Source organism: Macrotis lagotis, chromosome 1, assembly GCF_037893015.1.
Source record: "Macrotis lagotis isolate mMagLag1 chromosome 1, bilby.v1.9.chrom.fasta, whole genome shotgun sequence".
Classification (NCBI taxonomy): domain Eukaryota; kingdom Metazoa; phylum Chordata; class Mammalia; order Peramelemorphia; family Peramelidae; genus Macrotis; species Macrotis lagotis.
The window spans coordinates 449,602,038-449,623,334 of record NC_133658.1 but is presented as its reverse complement, the minus strand read 5'-3'; the positions used below and the strand labels follow the sequence as shown (position 1 = coordinate 449,623,334).

Here is a 21,297-nt window from a genome sequence, read left to right as displayed (position 1 = left end):
TTTTGAGGCAAATGTAAACTCTAGAGCATCTGCCCCAATCCCTTCTTTCACAAATGAGTCAGGTGTCTGGAGCTTGGCTACATCTCTCAGTATTCTAGGGCTTCTCCTGAGGGGTTAGGGTGATTGCCATTAGCCATATAACAAAATTCCCCACTTAATTGGTAAAATCCCGTTAACTGATATCATTTTGATTTATTCAATGCATTCCGAACTTTTCCCACTTAGACTTAAGGTCCATGATTGATTGATGACATTAAATATCTTCTCACCAAGTTAAGGTATCAAGGTTGAAATGGGGGTAAAGTGGTTTTAATCCCACTCTTACATTTGACATCATGGTATTAATGTAATAAATTATTAATTAGTGGTATATTTAAAAATGATAATAATGATAAAGATAAAGCATATAATTGAATTAATACACAAATAAACCTCAAACTGTTCAGCTATTATGAAATGTATCTAAGAAGCAGTTTTTTTCCTGATGGCAGAAAATTTGACAAAGTCCCAGTTTGCTTTCTGGTTAGGATCTCCAAATAAAAAGAAATGTAGTTATTTATTTGCCTTTGATAAGAAGTCAACTTCTACTGCAGACATGTGCATGTGTATATGTTTATATACATATGTCACATACATAACAATATAACATTTTTGTTATATGAACATAGCAAGATATAGAATTTAATGTATATTGATGGATATGAAGTCTCCATCACCTATCTATACAGGTTTCTAGGAACCATGGGGCTAAGTCTGAAAAGAGGAATAAGATCTCAAAAGAGGCAAAAAAAGTTATGCAGATATGAAGTGGTAGTCAAAGGCCTGAGAACATGCCATCACAACAATGAACTAGAGATCTGGAAGCCTTGATGACATGTGGAGGCAGAGTTGCTGAGGCTAACCACCACCTCCCCTTCCTATCACTACCACCATTCAGGGGTATCCTGAAGCTGGGTGGTTGCCCGTTTCTAAATAGCTCAACCAATCCATGAGAGGAGCTCCTGAGACTGAGCATGACTACTGCTACTAATGAAACTGGCATTAGACCTGGCATATGGGGTAAAATGGATGGCTATTTTTCGTAAACCCTTGGGCACACTCTTCCATAAATACACATACAGTCCATGGAAGAAAGAGTGGTCACAAGTTTGCAATATGGTGGTGGTAAAGTATGTGTAGAGAATGCAAATGACCAAGGTAACTCGCAATTCTAGAACTGCAAGGCCTTGATGCCCTTTTTTTCCTGGACAGTTTTCTAGTTCAGTACAGGACATGGAGTCAGTTATCTATGAGTCTGTCAATTCCTTAACTGGACTACTTGCTTTCAACATGAGTCAATGAGTTGGTCTGGTGCCAGGTGGGACCAAGCAGGTTGCTATCTGTGGAGCTGACTCCTCATTGAATTCAGCAGCTGCTGGGATACACTATACAGTTTTGTATGCCTTCCAGGTATGACTGGTACCAGCATGGGCCAAGCAAGTCCCTCTGTTGTTGTGAACAACTGCTTATCATCTGGGTTGGACCAATTTGCTGTCCCACTGGAATGTTATGGCCAGACTGGATCAGATAAATCATTTAGTCACGGAGCTTCTCACAGGATGCTACCTCTCTAAAGGACAGGTCAATCTCTTGGATTCCTTAGACTTGTTCTTCAATGGGCAGTTTTAATTTTTCACCATCTCTTCTGGTTTGATTTGGTTTACAGCAATCTTTTCAGCATCTCTACTGTGCCTTTTTTCATCAATAACAAGAATACTTAGATTAGAATAAGTAAAAGGGGCCATTACCTCTGTCAAGAGGTGAGTAGTATAAATTCCTCATTTTTCCCCTGGAGACTAAATCATTTCTTTGATTAAATTTCTTAAGTCTTTCAAGGTTGTTCTTTAATATGTGGTTGTTTTTGTATCAAGTGTTTACCCCAGCCCTTTTCACTTTATATCATTTTACATAAGTCAAACTAGGTTTCTCTGAAACTATCTTTTTAATCATTTCTTACAGAACAGTGAATAATATTACATTGTATTTGGATCAGACAGCTAAGTGATGTAGAGTACTGAATCTGGAGTCAGGAAGACCCTTCTTTTTGAGTTCCAATTTGATGTTAGACATTTACTAGCTGCGACTCTGGTACAACTCTGCCACAAGTCACTTAACCATGTTGCCTCAGTTTCCTCATCTGTAAAGTGAACTGGAGAAGGAATGACAAACCATTCTGATATCTTTACCCAAAAAACCCCACAAAGTATAAAGAGTTAGTCAAAACTGAATAGCAATATTTGTATCCAGATGAACCCTGCCTTAGTTTCCATTTCTTTGCTACTATTACATTTTTATGTACATACAGGTTTGTGCATATGGATCCTTTTCCTCCTCTTTTCTCCCTGCAGTATAGAATTAGTAATGGTTCTGCTCCTTAAAAGAGTATACCCAATTTTAGCTCTAGTTCCAAATTGCTTTCTAGAAAGACTTGACCAATTCACAACTCCACTAACAGTATAAGTGTGCCTGTCTTCCTGAAGTCCCTTCAATTATTATAATTTTCTCTTTTTGTCATATTTGCTAATATGATGGGAGTGAAATGGAAACTTGGAATTGTAATTTTCATTTCTATGATACTTAGCTATTTGGAACATGTTTTTTTTATATATTTGCTGATTGTTTACATTTTCAGAGAAAATTGCTGCAAAGATTTTTTTCTGCAGTAAACACTTTCCTGCTAATTTTAACTGCATTGATTTTATTTGTGAAAAAACTTTAATTTTATGAAATCTGAATTGTCCAAATTATCTTCTGTGATTCTTTATTTGATCATTTACTCTTTCTCAATTCATATTTGCAAAAAAAACTTCCCATTTAATTCTTCTAATTTATTTGGTTATTTATATGTAAGTCTAGTATCAATTTGGAATTTACAAATTATATGGTATGGCATATTAGTCTAAATCTAATTTCTGCCAAGCAACTTTTCAGTTTGCCCAGCAGCTTTTGTAGAATTTAAGTATTTGTGTTTATTTTTATTATTAGACATCAGCCTAATAGGGTAATTTGTTTTTCTATGTTGCTTCTACTCTACTAATCAACCTGATTACTCTTGTTAGAAAATAATTTTCAAATAAAAAATAGATACAGAAGACATACATTTGGGGGGGAAGTTTGCAAGGCAATGGGGTTAAGTGGCTTGCCCAAAGCCACACAGCTAGGTAATTATTGAGTGTCTGAAGCCCTATTTGAACTCAGGTACTCCTGACTCCAGAGCCGGTGTTCTATCTAATTTGCCACCTAGGGGCGGAGGCAAGATGGCGACATGAAGGGATCCAGTCTTAGGAGCTCTCTGATAAAAACTCATAAACTAAGGACTCTAACTAAACTTTCGAGAGACAGAACCCACAAAGGGACCCAGTGAGGCAGTTCTCCTACTCAAGGAAACCTGGAAAAGAGCAGAAAGGCTCTGCTCCCCGGGGTCGGAGGGGTGGCCCGCCAGAGGGGTGGCCCACCAGAGCCAAAGAACTTCAGCCTCCCGGAGGCAGCCCCAGGGTGCTGGGAGCCGCGGCTCACAGCAGCGGGGGAGTCTCCTGAGCTGCACCCTGGGGAGCACCGGGCACAAAGTGGGAGAACAGCAGGGGACCTCTGCCAGAGCGAACATGTGGAACCCAGCCCTCAGTGTACACAGAGAGCAGCTTGGTCTTTCGGCAGCCCAAATCCAGGAAACAGAAGCAGGCAGAGCCTGTAAGCAAGAGCCCCCAGGGCATGAGCCCATTGAGCTGAGGGAGGGGAATGAAGAGAGAGAGAGACTGCAGAGCTCTGTCCTCTGCCTCTGGAACAGGACTCTGGGGCTCTGACCACATTCAGATCCTGATCCCAGTCTAGGCCCCACCATAGAACAATAGGGCCCCCCCACCTCAGCCCCGTGGCAGAGGGGGGCACTTATGTTCATTCACAGACCAGGAGGGAGGACAGAACCTCACACACTGAGACCCTTGTGGGAGTGTCCCAAAAGCTCAGGAAGCACCCCAAAAAAACAGGCTTAGGCTGGGAAAATGAACAAACAAAGAAACAAGAGGAAGACCACTGAGAAATATTTTGCAAATGAGCCCAAGAAGGATCAAAATAGTCTGCAGATGAGGAAGCACAAGCTCCTGAATCTAAAGACTCCAAGAAAAACAGAAATTGGGCTCAGGCTATGACAGAGCTCAAAAAAGACTTTGAAAATCAAATGAGGGAGTTGGAGGAAAAACTGGGAAAATAAAGGAGAGAGATGTAGGAAAAACATGAAAATGAAGTCAGCAGCTTAGTCAAGGAAATCCAAAAAAATGCTGAAGAAAATAGCATGCTAAATACCAGCTTAGATCAAATGGATAAAACAGTTCAAAAAGTTACTGAGGAGAAGAATGCTTTAAAAAGCAAAATTGGCCAGATGGAAAAAGAGAAAAGAAAACTCTCTGAGGAGAATAAATCCTTCAGACAAAGAATAGAATTCAGGCAGATTGATGAATTTACCAGAAATCAGGAATCAATACTTCAAAACCAAAAAAATGAAAAATTAGAAGAAAATGTGAAATATCTCATTGAAAAAACAACTGATATGGAAAACAGACTTAGGAAAGATAATTTAAAAATTATTGGAATACCTGAAAGTCATGATCAGGAAAAGAGCCTTGACATCATTTTCAAAGAATTACTACAGGAAAACTGCCCTGATATTCTAGAAGCAGAGGGCAAAATAGAAATGGAGAGAATCCATCAATCCCCCCAAGAAAGAGATCCCAAAAAACCAACCCCTAGGAATATTATAGCCAAGTTCCAGAACTCCCAAATCAAAGAGAAAATATTACAAGCAGCCAGAAGGACACAGTTCAAATATCGTGGAGCTGCAGTCAGGATCACTCAGGACTTAGCAGCATCTACGTTGGAATCTCGTAGGGCTTGGAATACAATATACCGTAAGGCAAAAGAGCTTAGAATGCAGCCAAGAATGAACTACCCAGCAAGGCTGAATGTCCTCTTCCAGGGAAAAAGATGGACTTCCAATGAACCAGGGGAATTTCAAAGGTTCCTTTTGGAATGGCCAGAGCTGAACAGAAGGTTTGATCTTCAGGTACAGGACTCAGGTGAAGCATGGAGATTGGAGGAGAGGGGGGAAATATGAGGGACTTAATGAGAATGAACTGCATGTATACAAAAATGATACTGATAATATTCATATGAACCATCTCAGTTAATAGAGCAGGTAGAGGGAGCTTTTATAGTTGAAGCACAGGAGAAAGCTTAATTCAAAGATAAAATATAGTGTAAAAATGGAGTCAATAGGAAAAAAGGGAAATGGAAAGGGAGAAAGAAAATGGAGAGGGGGAATAGTCCAAGGTAATTCACATAATAAGATTTTTTTTTATTACAATGAGCTATTGCAATGATATGAAAGGGGGGGAGGCAAGGGGGAATGAGGGAACCTTTGTTCTCATCAGAGATGGCTAGGAGAGGAAACAGCAAATATACTCAATGGGGTATAGACAGCTGGAGTAAGAAGGAGGGGGGAGCAGGGGGAAGGGGTGGGGATGTGAATAAAGGAGGAGAGATGGACCATGGGAGGAGAGCGGTCAGATATAACACATTTTCTTTTTCACTTCTTGCAAGGGGCTGGGATTGGATGCCATGCCCAGGACCATAGGGCCAGGTGGATTCTGGGCCTAAGGGGTGGTATGGGGGCTCAGGGCTTCTTGGCCCCAGGACCAGGGATCTGTCTGCTGCGCCACTCAGCAACCCTACAGCAGAGTCAAAGTGAAAGGAGAGAGAAAATATAGTACACGGTAGTGGAAAAATAAGAAAGGAGGGAGTTGCGATCAGCAATGGCAACCTTGGAAAAATATGGAAGTAACTTTTGTGTTGGACTTATCATAAAGAATGTGATCCACTCACGACAGAGTTGATGGTGTTGGAACAAAGACTGAAGCACATTTTTTGTTATTATTATTTAGGGGAGGTTGCAGGGCAAGTGGGGCTGGGTGGCCTGCCTGGAGCCACATAGCAGAATGATCTTTGGGTGTCTGAGGCCGGATTCCGACCCAGGTGCTCCTGGCTCAAGGGCCAATGCTCTGTCTGCCACCCAGCCACCCCTACTATTATTACTATTTTATTTTGGGTCTTTTTTTTTTCTTTCTTCTTTTTGGTTTTTGCAGAGCAGTGGAGATCGGGTGGCTTGCATGTCACATGGCTGGGTGATTATTGGGTTATGAGGCTGGATATGGACTTGGGTGCTCATGGCTCCAGGGCTGGTGCTTCGTCCATTGCGCCACCTGGCCATACCTACAATTATTACTATTATTTTTTTTTTAACTTTAATTTTTTTTCTCTCCCCTTTACTTTTTTGCCCAAGCAAGTCTATCTATATTCTGGGGGGAGGGGTATTTTGTTTACTTGTAAACAAGTATATTTTATTAATGTAAAAAAAATTTGTACGAAATGAGAATAAAAAAATTAGAAAATATAAAAAAACAAAAATTAAAAAAAATAATTTGCCACCTAGCTGCCCCATAAGACATACATTTTTGAAAGTAGATGATGTGAGAATTTACTTGTTTTACATATATATATATATATATATATATATATATATATATATTTGTTACAAGATTTCTTTTTTTCAATAACATTGAAGGAGGGAGAGAAAATAAATGTCGTTAAGTACCTTAGGAGAAGGTAAGACTTCAACTTTGGCCCGAGACAACTAACTAGCCATGTATCAATGGGCAAGTCACTTAAACTCTGTTTGCTATAATAATTAGTATCTACCTCCTAGGGTTGTTGTGAAGATCAAAAGAGATAATATTTGTAAAGCACTTAGCACAATCCCAGGTACATAATAGGCACTGCAGAAATGCTTATTTCCTTCTTTGTAATTGAAAAATAAAATATAATGTTTTACAATTAATTTTAATTTTTTTCAATCAACAGAAATTTAACCTCTTCTTTCTCCCACTTATCCAACCACAATTTAGAAAGAAAGAAAAGCAAAACTGATTACAAAACATGTATACTCAAGTAAAACAAATGCTCATATTGATCATGGCCTAAAAAAAAGTTTTTCACCTATTTACTAAGAGATAAGTAGAATGTTTCATAATAAGTCCTTTGGAATTGAGGTTGGTCATTACACTGATTAAAGTTCCTAAATCTTTGAGTTGTTTGTATTTTCAATATTGTATAAATTGTTCTCCTGTCACTTTGTTCTATCAGTTCATACAAGTCTTCCCAGGTTTCTCTGAAACCAAAACTCTTTTTTTTTTTTTTTTTAGGTTTTTGCAAGGCAAATGGGGTTAAGTGGCTTGCCCAAGACCACACAGCTAGGTAATTATTAAGTGTCTGAGACCAGATTTGAACCCAGGTACTCCTGACTCCAGGGCCGGTGCTTTATCCACTGTACCACCTAGCCACCCCAAAACCAAAACTCTTAATCATTTTTTTGACAAAGATGGAATACCATTTCTATCACATTTATATACCATAACTTAATCTGCCATTTTCCAACTGTTAACTACCCTGCTTACTTTTTTTTTTTAGTTTTTGCAAGGCAAATGGGGTTAAGTGGCTTGCCCAAGGCCACACAGCTAGGTAATTATTAAGTGTCTGAGGTCGGGTTTGAACTCAGGTACTCCTGACTCCAGGACCAGTCGGTGCTCTATCCACTGTGCCAACTAGCCGCCCCTTTTTCATCACACATAAAAGAGCTTTGATATATATATTTTTGTACATCTTTAGAATTTGTTTTGTTTAAGATAAGCATCTCCATTAATTTATCCCCATTCATGTTCTTCCTTCTCTCTTTGCCCCTTTCCTTCCTGTTTCCTGGTGAGTGAAGTTTATGTGTTTTCTTTCTCCTTTTGACTAATTCAAGGAACATTCAAATGCCATGCACATGTACATCCACCCTTGACTGCTAAATCATGAGTAAGTCTGATTGTAGTTCTTCAATACCTTCATGTGTCTTGCATGGAATATAATTTTCTTTGATCTAGAAGTTCTATTCTGATTATAATGCTCCTAGATTTTATTTTATTTTGGCATTTCTTTTAGGAGATGACTGGTGTTTTCTTTGTATTTCTACATTGCCCTCTAGTTCTTAGAGATATGGACAGTTTTCTTTTAAAATTTTTTTGAAATACTATTTCCAGACTCTTTTTTAAGTTATTTCTCCTCAATCTCTTTTTTTGGATACTGTGAGCTTTTCCCCCTAAGTTTTCAGCTTCTTGATTGAATATTGAACTGAACAATGTCTTCTTCCCTCATAGAGTAACTAACTTCCATTTGGTTCATTGATGGAGTTGGGACCCAGCTGAAACAATTTAACAACAACAAAACTGTTCAGGGAGCTTGTTGCTTGGGCAAGGTTTTTTTTACTATAAATATTTTATTTGTTTTCAAATTATATACAATAGTAGTTTCTACCTATCATTTTTTGTAATGTTTTGAATTTTAAAATTTTTCTCTTAACCTCACTGCTCCCCCTACACAGTTTGATAAACTTTACATTGTTTCCATGCTATACATTGATCAGAATTGAATGTGTTGAGAGAAAAATCATATCCTTGAGGAAAAAATAAAATATAAGGGAAAGCAAAATTACATAGTACATAAACAAATTTTTTTTAATTTAAAGTAATAATCCTTGGGCTTTGTTTTAACTCCACAGTTCATTGGATACAGATGGTATTCTCCTTCACCGATACCCTAAAATTGTCCCTGATTGTTGCACTGATGAAATGATCAAGTTCATTAATATTGATCATCACCGGGCGGCGGAACCATCTTGGTTAATGAACTGAACATGTCTTAGACACTCTCTCATAAAACTTATAAGCTAAGGACTCTAACTAAATTTTCGAGACATAGAACCCACAGAGGGACCCAGTGAGGCAGTTCTCCTACTCAAGGTAACCTGGAAAAGAGCAGAAAGGCTCTGCTCCCTGGGGTTGGAGGGGTGGTCCGCCAGAGGGGTGGCCCCCCAGAGTGAAGAACTTCAGCCTCCGGAGGCAGCCCCAGGGTGCTGGGAGCTGCAGCTCGCAGCAGCGGGGGAGTCTCCTGAGCTGCACCCCGGGGAGCACTGGGCACAAAGTGGGGGAACAGCAGGGGGATCTCTGCCAGAGCAAGCACATGAAGTCCAGTCCTCAGGACACACAGAGAGCAGCTTGGCCAATCCAGGAAACAAGCAGGTGGAGCAGGTAAGCAGGAGCCCCCAAGGCATGAACCCATTGAACCTAGGGAGGGGAGTGAAGAGAGAGAGACTTATAGCTCTGTCCTCTGCCCCTGGAACAGGACTCTGGGGCTCTGACCACATTCAGATCCTGATCCCAGTCTAGGTCCCCCATAGAACAGCAGGGCCCCCCCCCCCCACCTCAGCCCCATGGCAGAGGGGGGCGCATATGGTCATTCACAGACCAGGAGGGAGGACAGAGCCTCACACACTGAGACCCTTGTGGGAGTGTCCCAAAAGCTCAGGAAGCACCCCAAAACCAGGCTTAGGCTGGGAAAATGAGCAAGCAGAAAAACAAGAGGAACACCATCGAGAAATATTTTGCATATGAGCCCAAGAAGGATCAAAATACTCAGTCTGAAGATGAGGAAGCACAAGCTCCTGCATCTAAAGACTCCAAGAAAAACAGAAATTGGGCTCAGGCTATGACAGAGCTCAAAAAAGACTTTGAAAATCAAATGAGGGTCTGGGGGCGGCTAGGTGGCGTAGTGGATAAAGCACCGGCCTTGGAGTAAGGAGTACCTGGGTTCAAATCCAGTCTCAGACACTTAATAATTACCTAGCTGTGTGGTCTTGGGCAAGCCACCTAACCCCATTTTCCTTGCAAAAAAAAAATCTAAAAAAATCAAATGAGGGAGTTAGAAGAAAAACTGGGAAAAGAAATGAGAGAGATGTAGGAAAAACATGAAAATGAAGTCAGCAGCTTAGTCAAGGAAATCCAAAAAAATGCTGAAGAAAATAGCATGCTAAATACCAGCTTAGGTCAAATGGATAAAACAGTTCAAAAAGTTATTGAGGAGAAGAATGCTTTAAAAAGCAAAATTGGCCAGATGGAAAAAGAGATAAGAAAACTCTGTGAGGAGAACAAATCCTTCAGACAAAGAATAGAATTCAGGGAGATTGATGAATTTACCAGAAATCAGGAATCAATACTTCAAAACCAAAAAAATGAAAAATTAGAAGAAAATGTGAAATATCTCATTGAAAAAAAACAACTGATATGGAAAACAGACTTAGGAAAGATAATTTGAAAATTATTGGAATACCTGAAAGTCATGATCAGGAAAAGAGCCTTGACATCATTTTCAAAGAATTACTACAGGAAAATTGCCCTGATACTCTAGAAGCAGAGGGCAAAATAGAAATGGAGAGAATCCACCAATCCCCCCTAGAAAGAGATATCAAAGAACCAACCCCTAGGAATATTATAGCCAAATTCCAGAACTCCCAAGTCAAAGAGAAAATATTACAAGCAGCCAGAAGGACACAGTTCAAATATTGTGGAGCTGCAGTCAGGATCGATCACACAGGACTTAGCAGCAACTATATTAGAAGCTCATAGGGCTTGGAATATAATATACTGGAAGGCAAAAGAGCTTAGAATGCAACTGAGAATGAACTACCCAGCAAGGCTGAAAGTCCTCTTCCAGGGAAAAAGATGGACTTTCAATGAACCAGGAGAATTTCAAATGTTCCTGTTGGAATGGCCAGAGCTGAACAGAAGGTTTGATCTTCTGATACAGGACTCAGGTGAAGCATGGAGATTGGAGGAGAGGGGGAAAATATGAGGGACTTAATGATGATGAACTGTACGTATTCCTGCATAGAAAAATGACACTGATAATGCTCATATGAACCTTCTCAGTTAAAAGAGCAGGTAGAAGGAGCTTTTATAGTTGAAGCAAAGGAGAAAGCTGAATTTGAAGATAAAATATGGTGTAATAATGGAGTCAATAGAAAAAAGGAAAATGTAATGGGAGAAAGAAAAAGGAGAGGGGTGGAATAGGCCAAGATATTTCATATAATAATATTTTTCTTTACTACAATGAGCTATTGCAATGTTATGGAAGGGGGGAAGGCAAGGGGGAATAAGGGAATCTTCGCTCTCATCAGAGGTGGTTAGGAGAGGAAACAGCATATATACTCAATGGGGTATAGGCATCTGGAGTATGAAGTGGGGGACAGGGGGAAGGGGTGATGTGAGTGATGGAGGAGAGGATGGACCATGGGGGGATAGTGGTCAGATATAATGCATTTTCTTTTTTACTTCTTGCAAGGGGCTGGGATTGGAAGGCCTGGCTGGGACCATAGGGCCAGATGGATGCTGGGCCTAAGGGGTGGTATGGGGGCTCAGGGCCTCTTGGCCCCAGAGCCGGGGATCTGTCTGCTGTGCCACTCAGCGACCCTACAGCAGAGTCAGATTGAAAGGAGAGAGAAAATATAGTACATGGTAGTGGAGAAATAAGAAAGGAGGGAGTTGCAATCAGCCATGGCAAAGGTGGAAAAATATGGAAGTAACTTTTGTGATGGACTTATCATAAAGAATGTGATCCACCCATGACAGAGTTGTTGGTGTTGGAACAAAGACTCAAGCCCATTTTTTATTATTATTATTTGGGGGGGGGGGTGCAGGGCAAATGGGGCTGGGTGGCCTGCCTGGGGCCACATAGCAGGGTGATCGTTGGGTATCTGAGGCCGGATTTGGACCTGGGTGCTCCTGGCTCAAGGCCAATGCTCTGTCCACCACCCAGCCATCCCTACTAATATTACTATTATATTTTATTTTGGGTTTTTCTTTTCCTTTTTTGGTTTTTGCAGGGCAGTGGGGTTGGGGTGGCTTGCATGTCACACGGCTCAGTGATTGTTGTGTGTACAGGGCCGGATGTGGGCTCAGGTACCCATGGCTCCAGGGCTGGTGCTCCATCCATTGCGCCACCTGGCCATACCTACAATTATTACTATTATTTTTTTAATTTTAATTTTTTTTCTCTCCCCTTCACTTTATCGCTCAAGTGAGTCTATATTTATGGGGGGAGGGGGTATTTCATTTGCTCTTAAACAAGAATATTTTATTAATGTATAAAAAAACATTATTTGTACAAAATGAGAATAAATATCAAATTAAATTTAGCAAAACCATCATATGGACTGTATATGATAGCATATTCAACCAACATTTTAGTGTGCTATAATCAACTGTAAAATCACTAAACCAATAAATGATTTTTTCTTTAAAAAGAAAAAAAATAATAGATAGATAAATAGACAAACAAACAAACAAACAAACAAATAAATAAATAGAAAAGATTGATCATCACCCCCATGTTGCTGTTAGAGTGTACAATGTTCTGGTTCTGCTCAACTCGCTCGGCTTCAGTTCATGCAAGTCTTTCCAGGCTTCTCTGAATTCCTATCCTTCTTGGTTTCAACCATTCCCCAATTAATGGACATTCCTTCGATTTCCAATTCTTTGCCACCACAAACAGGGCTACTATGAATATTTTTGTACAGGTGATGTTTTTACCCTTTTTCATGATTTCTTCAGGGTATAGACCCAGTAGTGGTATCGCTGGATCAAAGGGTATGCATGTTTATATTGTCCTTTGGGCATAATTCCAGATTGCTTTCCAGAAAGGTTGGATGACTTCACAGCTCCACCAACAACAATGTATTAGTGTTTGGGCCAAGATTTTGTACTTTTTGAGTCTTTAATTCTTTTTCCAATTCTTTCTCCCATAGCTCTCATTTATTTCTCATTTTTTCCTCTTAGCATTATTTCATTTACAAAAATTTTTTTTTACTCTTGCTTCATCCCTTCCATAAATTTTAATTAAATGAGAGCCCAAATTGTGATTTTCTCTGAGACTTTTCTTGTAGATGTTTTATAGTTATTCTTTTCTGGGTTTGTGTCTTGAGTATTCCTGACACCATAATAGTTTTGTTTTGATTTTTCATATGGGAATCTCTTCTTTGTTGTTATTTATTTATTCTTCCAGTCATCTTCCCGATTTTAGACTTTATTTTAAGGCTGGGCTCTGTGCATTTCAAGAAAGAATTTCTGGGCTGATCCTGCTGCTGCTTTCTTAGGAATATTTTGTATTGTGTAATTCCCAGATCTCAACTTCAGGACCCACAAGTTTTTCAGTGCTCTCAGAGTTGTCTGATCAAGAGCAAAATCTGATCACTGCCTATATAGGCTTGCAGAATTCTGACTTAGGTTGGGATTTTAGTAACACACTGTAAACTTGCCCCATTTCGAGTTTAGTAGATTGTTACTGGACACAGTCACTATCAGCTAACTAGAAAACTCTGGTGTTAAAGAGTACAGTATTGCAGGCTTCCCTTGGTTTTGGGATTCCTGCCCTGGTTATTCTGGTACAGGCTTTAAACTGGGCTAAAAGCTATAACTAGGACCCTCCTCCATACCTGGGATGTCACACAGCTGCTGCTTACTTCTGAATCTGCTCTCTGGTCAACAAACAAGCTAAGGTTTCCTTCTTACCCTAAACTGCCATTCCTAGGCACAAGTTCCTTCCTCAGGACACTCTAAATCTCTGGCAGAATTGAGCAATGAACAACAAAGTGGCACCTAGTCCTCTCTCTTGTATAAATGTGGGTCGTTTATACTGGATCCTGGGGACTCTTCTTGTCCTTCAATCTCTCCTTGAGCTGGAATGCCCCATGTGCCATGCTTCTGACTAGATTCATTTCCTACTATTGACAAATCTTCTCATCTGTTTTCCTTTGCTGATCTGGACTGTAAAATTACTACTGTGACATTTTTCTTGGAGTTTTAAAAAATTAAATTTGGGCTCTTCCTTCTTCCAGTGGCAAACCTGACAAGAAATTAAAGATGGTTCAGCACCTGACATATCGGCACAGGTTGTCCTACAATACAGCTTCCAACAAAACTCGACTGTCACGAACTCCAGGTAACAGGATTGTTTACCTTTACACCAAGAAAGTTGGAAAAGCACCAAAATCAGCCTGTGGTGTGTGCCCAGGAAGACTTCAAGGTGTTCAGGCAGTAAGACCTAAAGTTCTTTTGAGGCTATCAAAGACAAAAAAGCATGTCAGCAGGGCTTATGGTGGCTCCATGTGTACTAAATGTATCTGTGACAGGATCAAACATGCTTTCCTGATTGAGGAGCAGAAAATTGTTGTGAAGGTGTTGAAGGCACAAGCACAGAGTCAAAAGAGTAAATAAAAAGGATTGTTTTTGAATAATAAAGAAAATTAAAATGTGAAAAAAAAATTAAATTTGGTCTAGTAAATTTTTTTCATCTTTTGGATGAGGGAGGGGGAAGGGGATCTTGCTGAATTTCTTCTATCCCTTCATCTTGCCTTTGCCTCCTGATCTTACTTTTCCCTTTTTTAAAAAAAATTCAATTTTATTTCATTTTCAGATCTACATTATCTTCCTCTTACTCCTCCTTCCATGAAAAAACAAGAAAAATAAAATCTCTTACAATCCTGTATAGTAAATACAATCATGTAAATAAAACAAATTCTTGCATTAACCATGCCTAAAAGAGAAAAATATATATTCCCCAATCTACATTGAGTCTATCCTCTGAAGTCTATCTCTATCTGAATGTAGGTAGCATGTCTCATCATGCATGAATCCTCTGAAATTTTAGTTGATCCTTATGTTGACTAAGTTTCTCAAGTTATTGATCTTTTCAATATTAATATTACATAGTATGTATTGTTGTTTGTCCTTCATTCTTGAGGAACACCTCATGGTCTAAGTGTGCCAGTGATGATCCTGGAGTCAGGAGGACCTGAGTTTATATCTGACCTCAGACACTTGACACTTATTAGCTGTCTAGCTTACTTGGGCAAGTCACTTAACTCTGATGGCCTCCCATCTAGGGCCATCTTCAGGCTCCAGAGGAGAAAGTGAGGCTGGTAACTTAGCACAGCCCCTCTCACTCAAATCCAATTCATGTGCTTGTCATGCCATCATCTCCCTGATATCATGGACTTCTTCAAAACTGGAGGATAAACATCACTGTTATATAAGTTAGATTTCTTAGAGCACAATAGTATTTTTTTGATAAATTGTATTTTATTTTTTCCAATTACATGTAAAAATAGTTTTCAACATTCATTTTTATAAGATTTTTGAGTTCCAAATTTTTCTCCTTCCCTTCTCCCCAATACAGTAAACAATTTGATTCTATCATATTCATATATCATAGTTTGTTCAGCCATTCCATAGTTGATGGTATTTCTTTAGTTTTCAATTTTTTGCCACCATGAAATGAGCTGCTGTAAATATTTTTGTTCAGTGAGTCCTTTTTTCCCCCTGTGGTCTCTTTGGAATAATAACCTAATTGCAGTTTTGTTGAATTAGAGTATGCACAATTTGATAGCTTTTGAGAATGATTGCAAATTACTTTCCAGAGTGACTTCATTTTTCCACCAACTCTACCAATAGAACATTTATGTATCTCTTTTTCTTAGAACCCCTCCAGCATTTATCATTTTCCCTTTTGTCAACTTTGGTCAACTATCTGGTAGGTATGAGATGGTATCTCAGAGTTGTTTTAATTTGCATTTCCTTTATTATTAGTGATATAGGGTGATGGTGTTGCACTCAGATAGAAATGAGGGCATTCATCCATTCATAGGATCCCTGAGGGCTGTAGTTTTAAAATGTAACATTACCTATCTTTTATTGCATGTTTTTGTTAAATATTTTCCAATTAACATTTTAATATAGTTCAGCCCTCACTCAGGAGTGTTGAATGAATACCTATGGAATGCTTGTTTTACACTTCTGACTTTTAGCATTTTTTCATATGGCTATTGATAGTTTGGATTTCTTTCTCTGAAAACCTACCTACTCATATCCTGTGAACATTTATAAATTGAGGAATGGCTCTTATTCTTACAAATTTGAAACAGTTCTCTATATATTTCAGATATGAGATCTTTACCAAAGAAACATATAGCAAAGATCTTTCCCTGATTTCCAACTTCTACTAAAATTTTATCTGAATTGATTTTGCTTGTGCACTACTTTTTTAATTTTTAAGTACTCGTGTGTCCTTTTTGCCTTCCCTGAATTTCTCTGTCTCTTTTCTGGTCATGAATTCTTCCCTTTTCCATAGAACTAGTAAGTGATACTTTTCATGCTCCTTCATTTTATTTATGTTTCTCTTTATATCTAAATCGTACACCCACATCTGGAACTTGTTCTATAGTATGAAATATTGATCTACACCTTGTTTCTACCATTATAATTTCAATTTTTCCCAACAGTTTTTTATTTTTTTTATTTTTTTAAATTTATTTTTTATTCTCATTTTGTACAAATGTTTTTCTTTACATTAATAAAATATACTTGTTTACAAGTAAACAAAATACCCCTCCCCCCATGAATATAGATAATTTAAAAAATTAGTAATAATTGTAGCTATGGCCAGGTGGCGCAATGGATGAAGCACCAGCCCTGGAGCCACTAGCACCCGAGTCCATATCCAGCCTCATAAACCCAATAATCACCCAGCCATGTGACATGAAAGCCACCCGATCTCCACTGCCCTGCAAAAACCAAAAAGAAGAAAGAAAAAAAAAAGACCCAAAATAAAATAAAATAGTAATAATAGTAGAGGTGGCTGGGTGGTAGACAGAGCATTGGCCATTGAGCCAGGAGCACCTGGGTCCAAATCCGGCCCCAGACACCCAATGATCACCCTGCTATATGGCCCCAGGCAGGCCACCCAGCCCCACTTGCCCTGCACCCTCCCCCAAATAATAACAAAAAATGTGTTTCAGTCTTTGTTCCAACACCATCAACTCTGTCGTGAGTGGATCACATTCTTTATGATAAGTCCATCACAAAAGTTACTTCCATATTTTTCCAAGGTTGCCATTGCTGATCGCAACTCCCTCCTTTCTTATTTCTCCACTACCATGTACTATATTTTCTCTCTCCTTTCACTCTGACTCTGCTGTAGGGTTGCTGAGTGGCACAACAGACAGATCCCTGGTCCTGGGGCCAAGAAGCCCTGAGCCCCCATACCACCCCTTCGGCCCAGAATCCACCTGGCCTTATGGTCCTGGGCAGGCCATCCAATCCCAGCCCCTTGCAAGAAGTAAAAAAAAAGAAAATGTGTTATATCTGACCACTGTCCCCCCCATGGTCCATCCTCTCCTCCTTTATTCACATCCCCACCCCTTCCTTCTTACTCCAGTTGTCTATACCCCATTGAGTATACTTGCTGTTTCCTCTCCTAGTCATCTCTGTGAGAGCAAAGGTTCCCTCATTCCCCCTTGCCTCCCCCCTTCCATATCATTGCAATAGCTCATTGTAATAAAAAAATCTTATTATGTGAAATAGCTTGGACTATTCCCCCTCTCCTTTTTCTTTCTCCCATTCCATTTCCCTTTTTTTCTTATTGACTCCATTTTTACACCATATTTTATCTTCGAATTCAGCTTTCTCCTGTCCTTCAACTATAAAAGCTCCCTCTACCTGCTCTATTAACTGAGATGGTTCATATGAATATTATCAGTATCATTTTTCTATACATGCAGTTCATTCTCATTAAGTCCCTCATATTTCCCCCCTCTCCTCCAATCTCCATGCTTCACCTGAGTCCTGTACCTGAAGATCAAACCTTCTGTTCAGCTCTGGCCATTCCAAAAGGAACCTTTGAAATTCCCCTGGTTCATTGAAAGTCCATCTTTTTCCCTGGAAGAGGACATTCAGCCTTGCTGGGTAGTTCATTCTTGGCTGCATTCTAAGCTCTTTTGCCTTGCAGTATATTGTATTCCAAGAACTACGACCTTCCAATGTAGCTGCTGCTAAGTCCTGTGTGATCCTGACTGCAGCTCCACGATATTTGAACTGTGTCCTTCTGGCTTCTTGTAATATTTTCTCTTTGATTTGGGAGTTCTGGAACTTGGCTATAATATTCCTAGGGGTTGTTTTTTTGGGATCTCTTTCTTGGGGGGATCGGTGGATTCTCTCCATTTCTATTTTGCCCTCTGCTTCTAGAATATCAGGGCAATTTTCCTGTAGTAATTCTTTGAAAATGATGTCAAGGCTCTTTTCCTGATCATGACTTTCAGGTATTCCAATAATTTTCAAATTATCTTTCCTAAGTCTGTTTTCCATATCAGTTGTTTTTTTCAATGAGATATTTCACATTTTCTTCTAATTTTTCATTTTTTTGGTTTTGAAGTATTGATTCCTGATTTCTGGTAAATTCATCAATCTCCCTGAATTCTATTCTTTGTCTGAAGGATTTATTCTCCTCACAGAGTTTTCTTATCTCTTTTTCCATCTGGCCAATTTTGCTTTTTAAAGCATTCTTCTCCTCAATAACTTTTTGAACTGTTTTATCCATTTGACCTAAGCTGGTTTTTAGCATGCTATTTTCTTCAGCATTTTTTTGGATTTCCTTGACTAAGCTGCTGACTTCATTTTCATGTTTTTCCTGCATCTCTCTCCTTTATTTTCCCAGTTTTTCTTCCAACTCCCTCATTTGATTTTTAAAGTCTTTTTTGAGCTCTATCATAGCCTGAGCCCAATTTCTGTTTTTCTTGGAGTCTTTAGATGCAGGAGCTTGTGCTTCCTCATCTTCAGACTGAGTATTTTGATCCTTCTTGGGCTCATTTGCAAAATATTTCTCAATGGTCTTCCTCTTGTTTCTTTGTTCATTTTCCCAGCCTAAGCCTGTTTTTTTGGGGTGCTTCCTGAGCTTTTGGGACACTCCCACAAGGGTCTCAGTGTGTGAGGTTCTGTCCTCCCTCCTGTTCTGTGAATGACCATAAGCACCCCCCTCTGCCACGGGGCTGAGGTGGGGGGGGCCCTGCTCTTCTATGGGGGGACCTAGACTGGGATCAGGATCTGAATGTGGTCAGAGCTCCAGAGCCCTGTTCCAGAGGCAAAGGACAGAGCTCTGCAGTCTCTCTCTTCACTCCCCTCCCTCAGCTCAATGGGCTCATGCCCTGGGGGCTCCTGCTTACCGGCTCCACCTGCTTCTGTTTCCGGGTCTAGGCTGTGGAAAGACCAGGCTGCTGGCTGTGTGCCCTGAGGGCTGGGCTCCATGTGCTTGCCCTGGCAGAGGTCCCCCACTGTTCCCCCACTCCGTGCTGGTGTTCCCCGGGTGCAGCTCAGGAGACTCCCCCGCTGCTGCGAGCTGCGGCCCCCAGCGCCCTGGGGCTGCCTCCAGGAGGCTGAAGTTCCTTGGCTCTGGCGGGCCGCCTCTCTGATCCCAGGGAGCAGAGCCTTTCTGCTCTTTTCCAGGTTACCTTGGGTAGGAGAACTGCCTCAATGGGTCCCTTTGTGGGTTCTGTATCTCAAAAGTTTAGTTAGAGTCCTTAGTTTATGAGTTTTTATCAGAGAGCTCCTAAGACTGGATCCCTTCATGTCGCCATCTTGGCTCCGCCTCCCCAACAGTTTTTTATTTAATAGTGAGATGGAATTTTTATATTTATCAAACTTTAGGTTTTGCTTTGCTTCTATATATTGAGTACCTAATCTGTTCCACTGATCAGTCTTGCTTCCCCAGTGCCAAGTTGTTTTGATGATATGACTTGAAGTATAGTTGAGATCTGGTTCTGCTGGGTTCATGCTTTTCCCATTTTTTTCATGATTTCTTTAAAATTTTTATCCTTTCTGCCTCTAGATGAACTAATATATTATGTTTCTAACTCTATAAATTAATCTTTTAGTAGTTTAATTAATATGGCACTGAATAATGTTCTATAGATAGCATTCTCATTTTATTTTATTGTTACAGCAATTAATATTTTTCAATTATTTATAAATATTTATTAATTTATTATTCTATATACATATTAAACCATGATATTGTTAGTGTCAATGCCTTTTTTCCTACTTATCTTTTTATTGCATCTATTTTTACTGTTGCTTTATCTAACATGATTGCTACCCCTGATTTATTTATTTGTTTGTTTTTTGCAAGGTGATGGGGTTAAATGACTTGCCCAAAATGACACAGCTAGGTAATTATTAAATGTCTGAGGCTGGATTTGAACTCAGGTCCACCTTACTCCAGGGCTTGGTGCTCATCATTCCCTGATTTATTTTTAATTCGTTTAATATAAATATATTGTGTTTCAACCCTTTATTTTAACTGTGTGAATCTTTGTTTCAAATGTGTTTCTTATTGGATTCTGATTTCTAATATATGCTATTTTCTCTTTTTTTCTGAATGAATTTTGTATTTCTCTCTATTCAGTCCTCTTATGCATTTTCTTCTCCTTGACTCCTGATTATTTTTATAGAAGAAAATTCTGAAAGCTTTAACAAAATTAAACTTAAATTAAAATTAAAAAAATCACTTATTAGTCATATTCAACTCTTCATGATCCATTTGGGATTTTGGGGGGGGGCAAAGATGCTGTAGTGATTTGTCATTTCCTTCTCCAGCCCATTTGGCAGATAAGGAAACAAAGGCTACAGAATTAAGTGAATTACCTAGAGTCACCCAGTTAGTAAAGGACTGAGATGAGATTTGAACTCAGATGTCTTCCTGACTCTAGGCCCAGTGATCTACCTACTATAATACCTGGCTGCCTTATGTTACATTAATGATCTATAATTAATCTCTCTAAATTGCATTGCCCCTATTCTGTTCCCTTTGCCTTCTTCCCACCACAGGTTTGTTCTTTTTTTTTTCTTCCCACAGGTTTATTCTTGATATCTTTACTTTCTATCCCTCCTTCACTGTTTACCTTCTGATAAAGCTATTTTATTTGTAACTACTACCTCAACTATATACTTTCATCCTTAATCCTTTGTTGAATTTAATGTATTGATACACCAAACTCTGTGGGGGGGCAGGGTTTGGAGTAGGTTTTAACCTTCCTTTACTTATTCTTTCTCAAAGAAGACCATGAATCAGGAAGGTGATGCCATGATAAGCAAGTGAATTAGATTTGAGTAAGGGGGTGCTATGCTAAATTACCAGACTCACTTTGTCCTCCAGAGTCATCTGGGTCCAGTGGCCAAATATGAATCAGGATGACTGGAGATGGCCCTGGTTGTGAGGCAATCAGGGAGAAGGTCACACAGTTATTAAGTGTCAAGTGTCTAAAGCTGGATTTGAACTCAGGTCCTCCTGACTGCAGAGTTGGTGCTCTCTCCACTGCACCATTTAGATGCCCCAAATCATTTGGCATCAAGGATGCCAATATATTATATCCTTTCATTACAATTGTCTACTTTTCATTTCCTGCACCATTATTATATGAGATACTGAGTCTCTTCCTTTGTTTTCTTCTCCCCT

At 39.5% G+C, this 21,297-nt stretch overlaps 1 protein-coding gene across 1 annotated transcript; it reads left to right on the top strand.

The window, feature by feature from the left end:
- The first annotated feature begins 13,861 nt into the window (after positions 1-13,861).
- LOC141519177 (large ribosomal subunit protein eL34-like) lies at positions 13,862-14,267 on the top strand. Its single transcript, XM_074231566.1, has one exon. The coding sequence runs from the start codon at positions 13,878-13,880 to the stop codon at positions 14,229-14,231; it is 354 nt and encodes a 117-aa protein (XP_074087667.1). The 5' UTR covers positions 13,862-13,877; the 3' UTR covers positions 14,232-14,267.
- Positions 14,268-21,297: the final 7,030 nt, after the last annotated feature.

Excerpts from the sequence above, each read along its gene's own strand:
- LOC141519177 (XM_074231566.1), top strand. The coding sequence starts at position 13,878 with ATGGTTCAGCACCTGACATATCGGCACAGGTTGTCCTACAATACAGCT.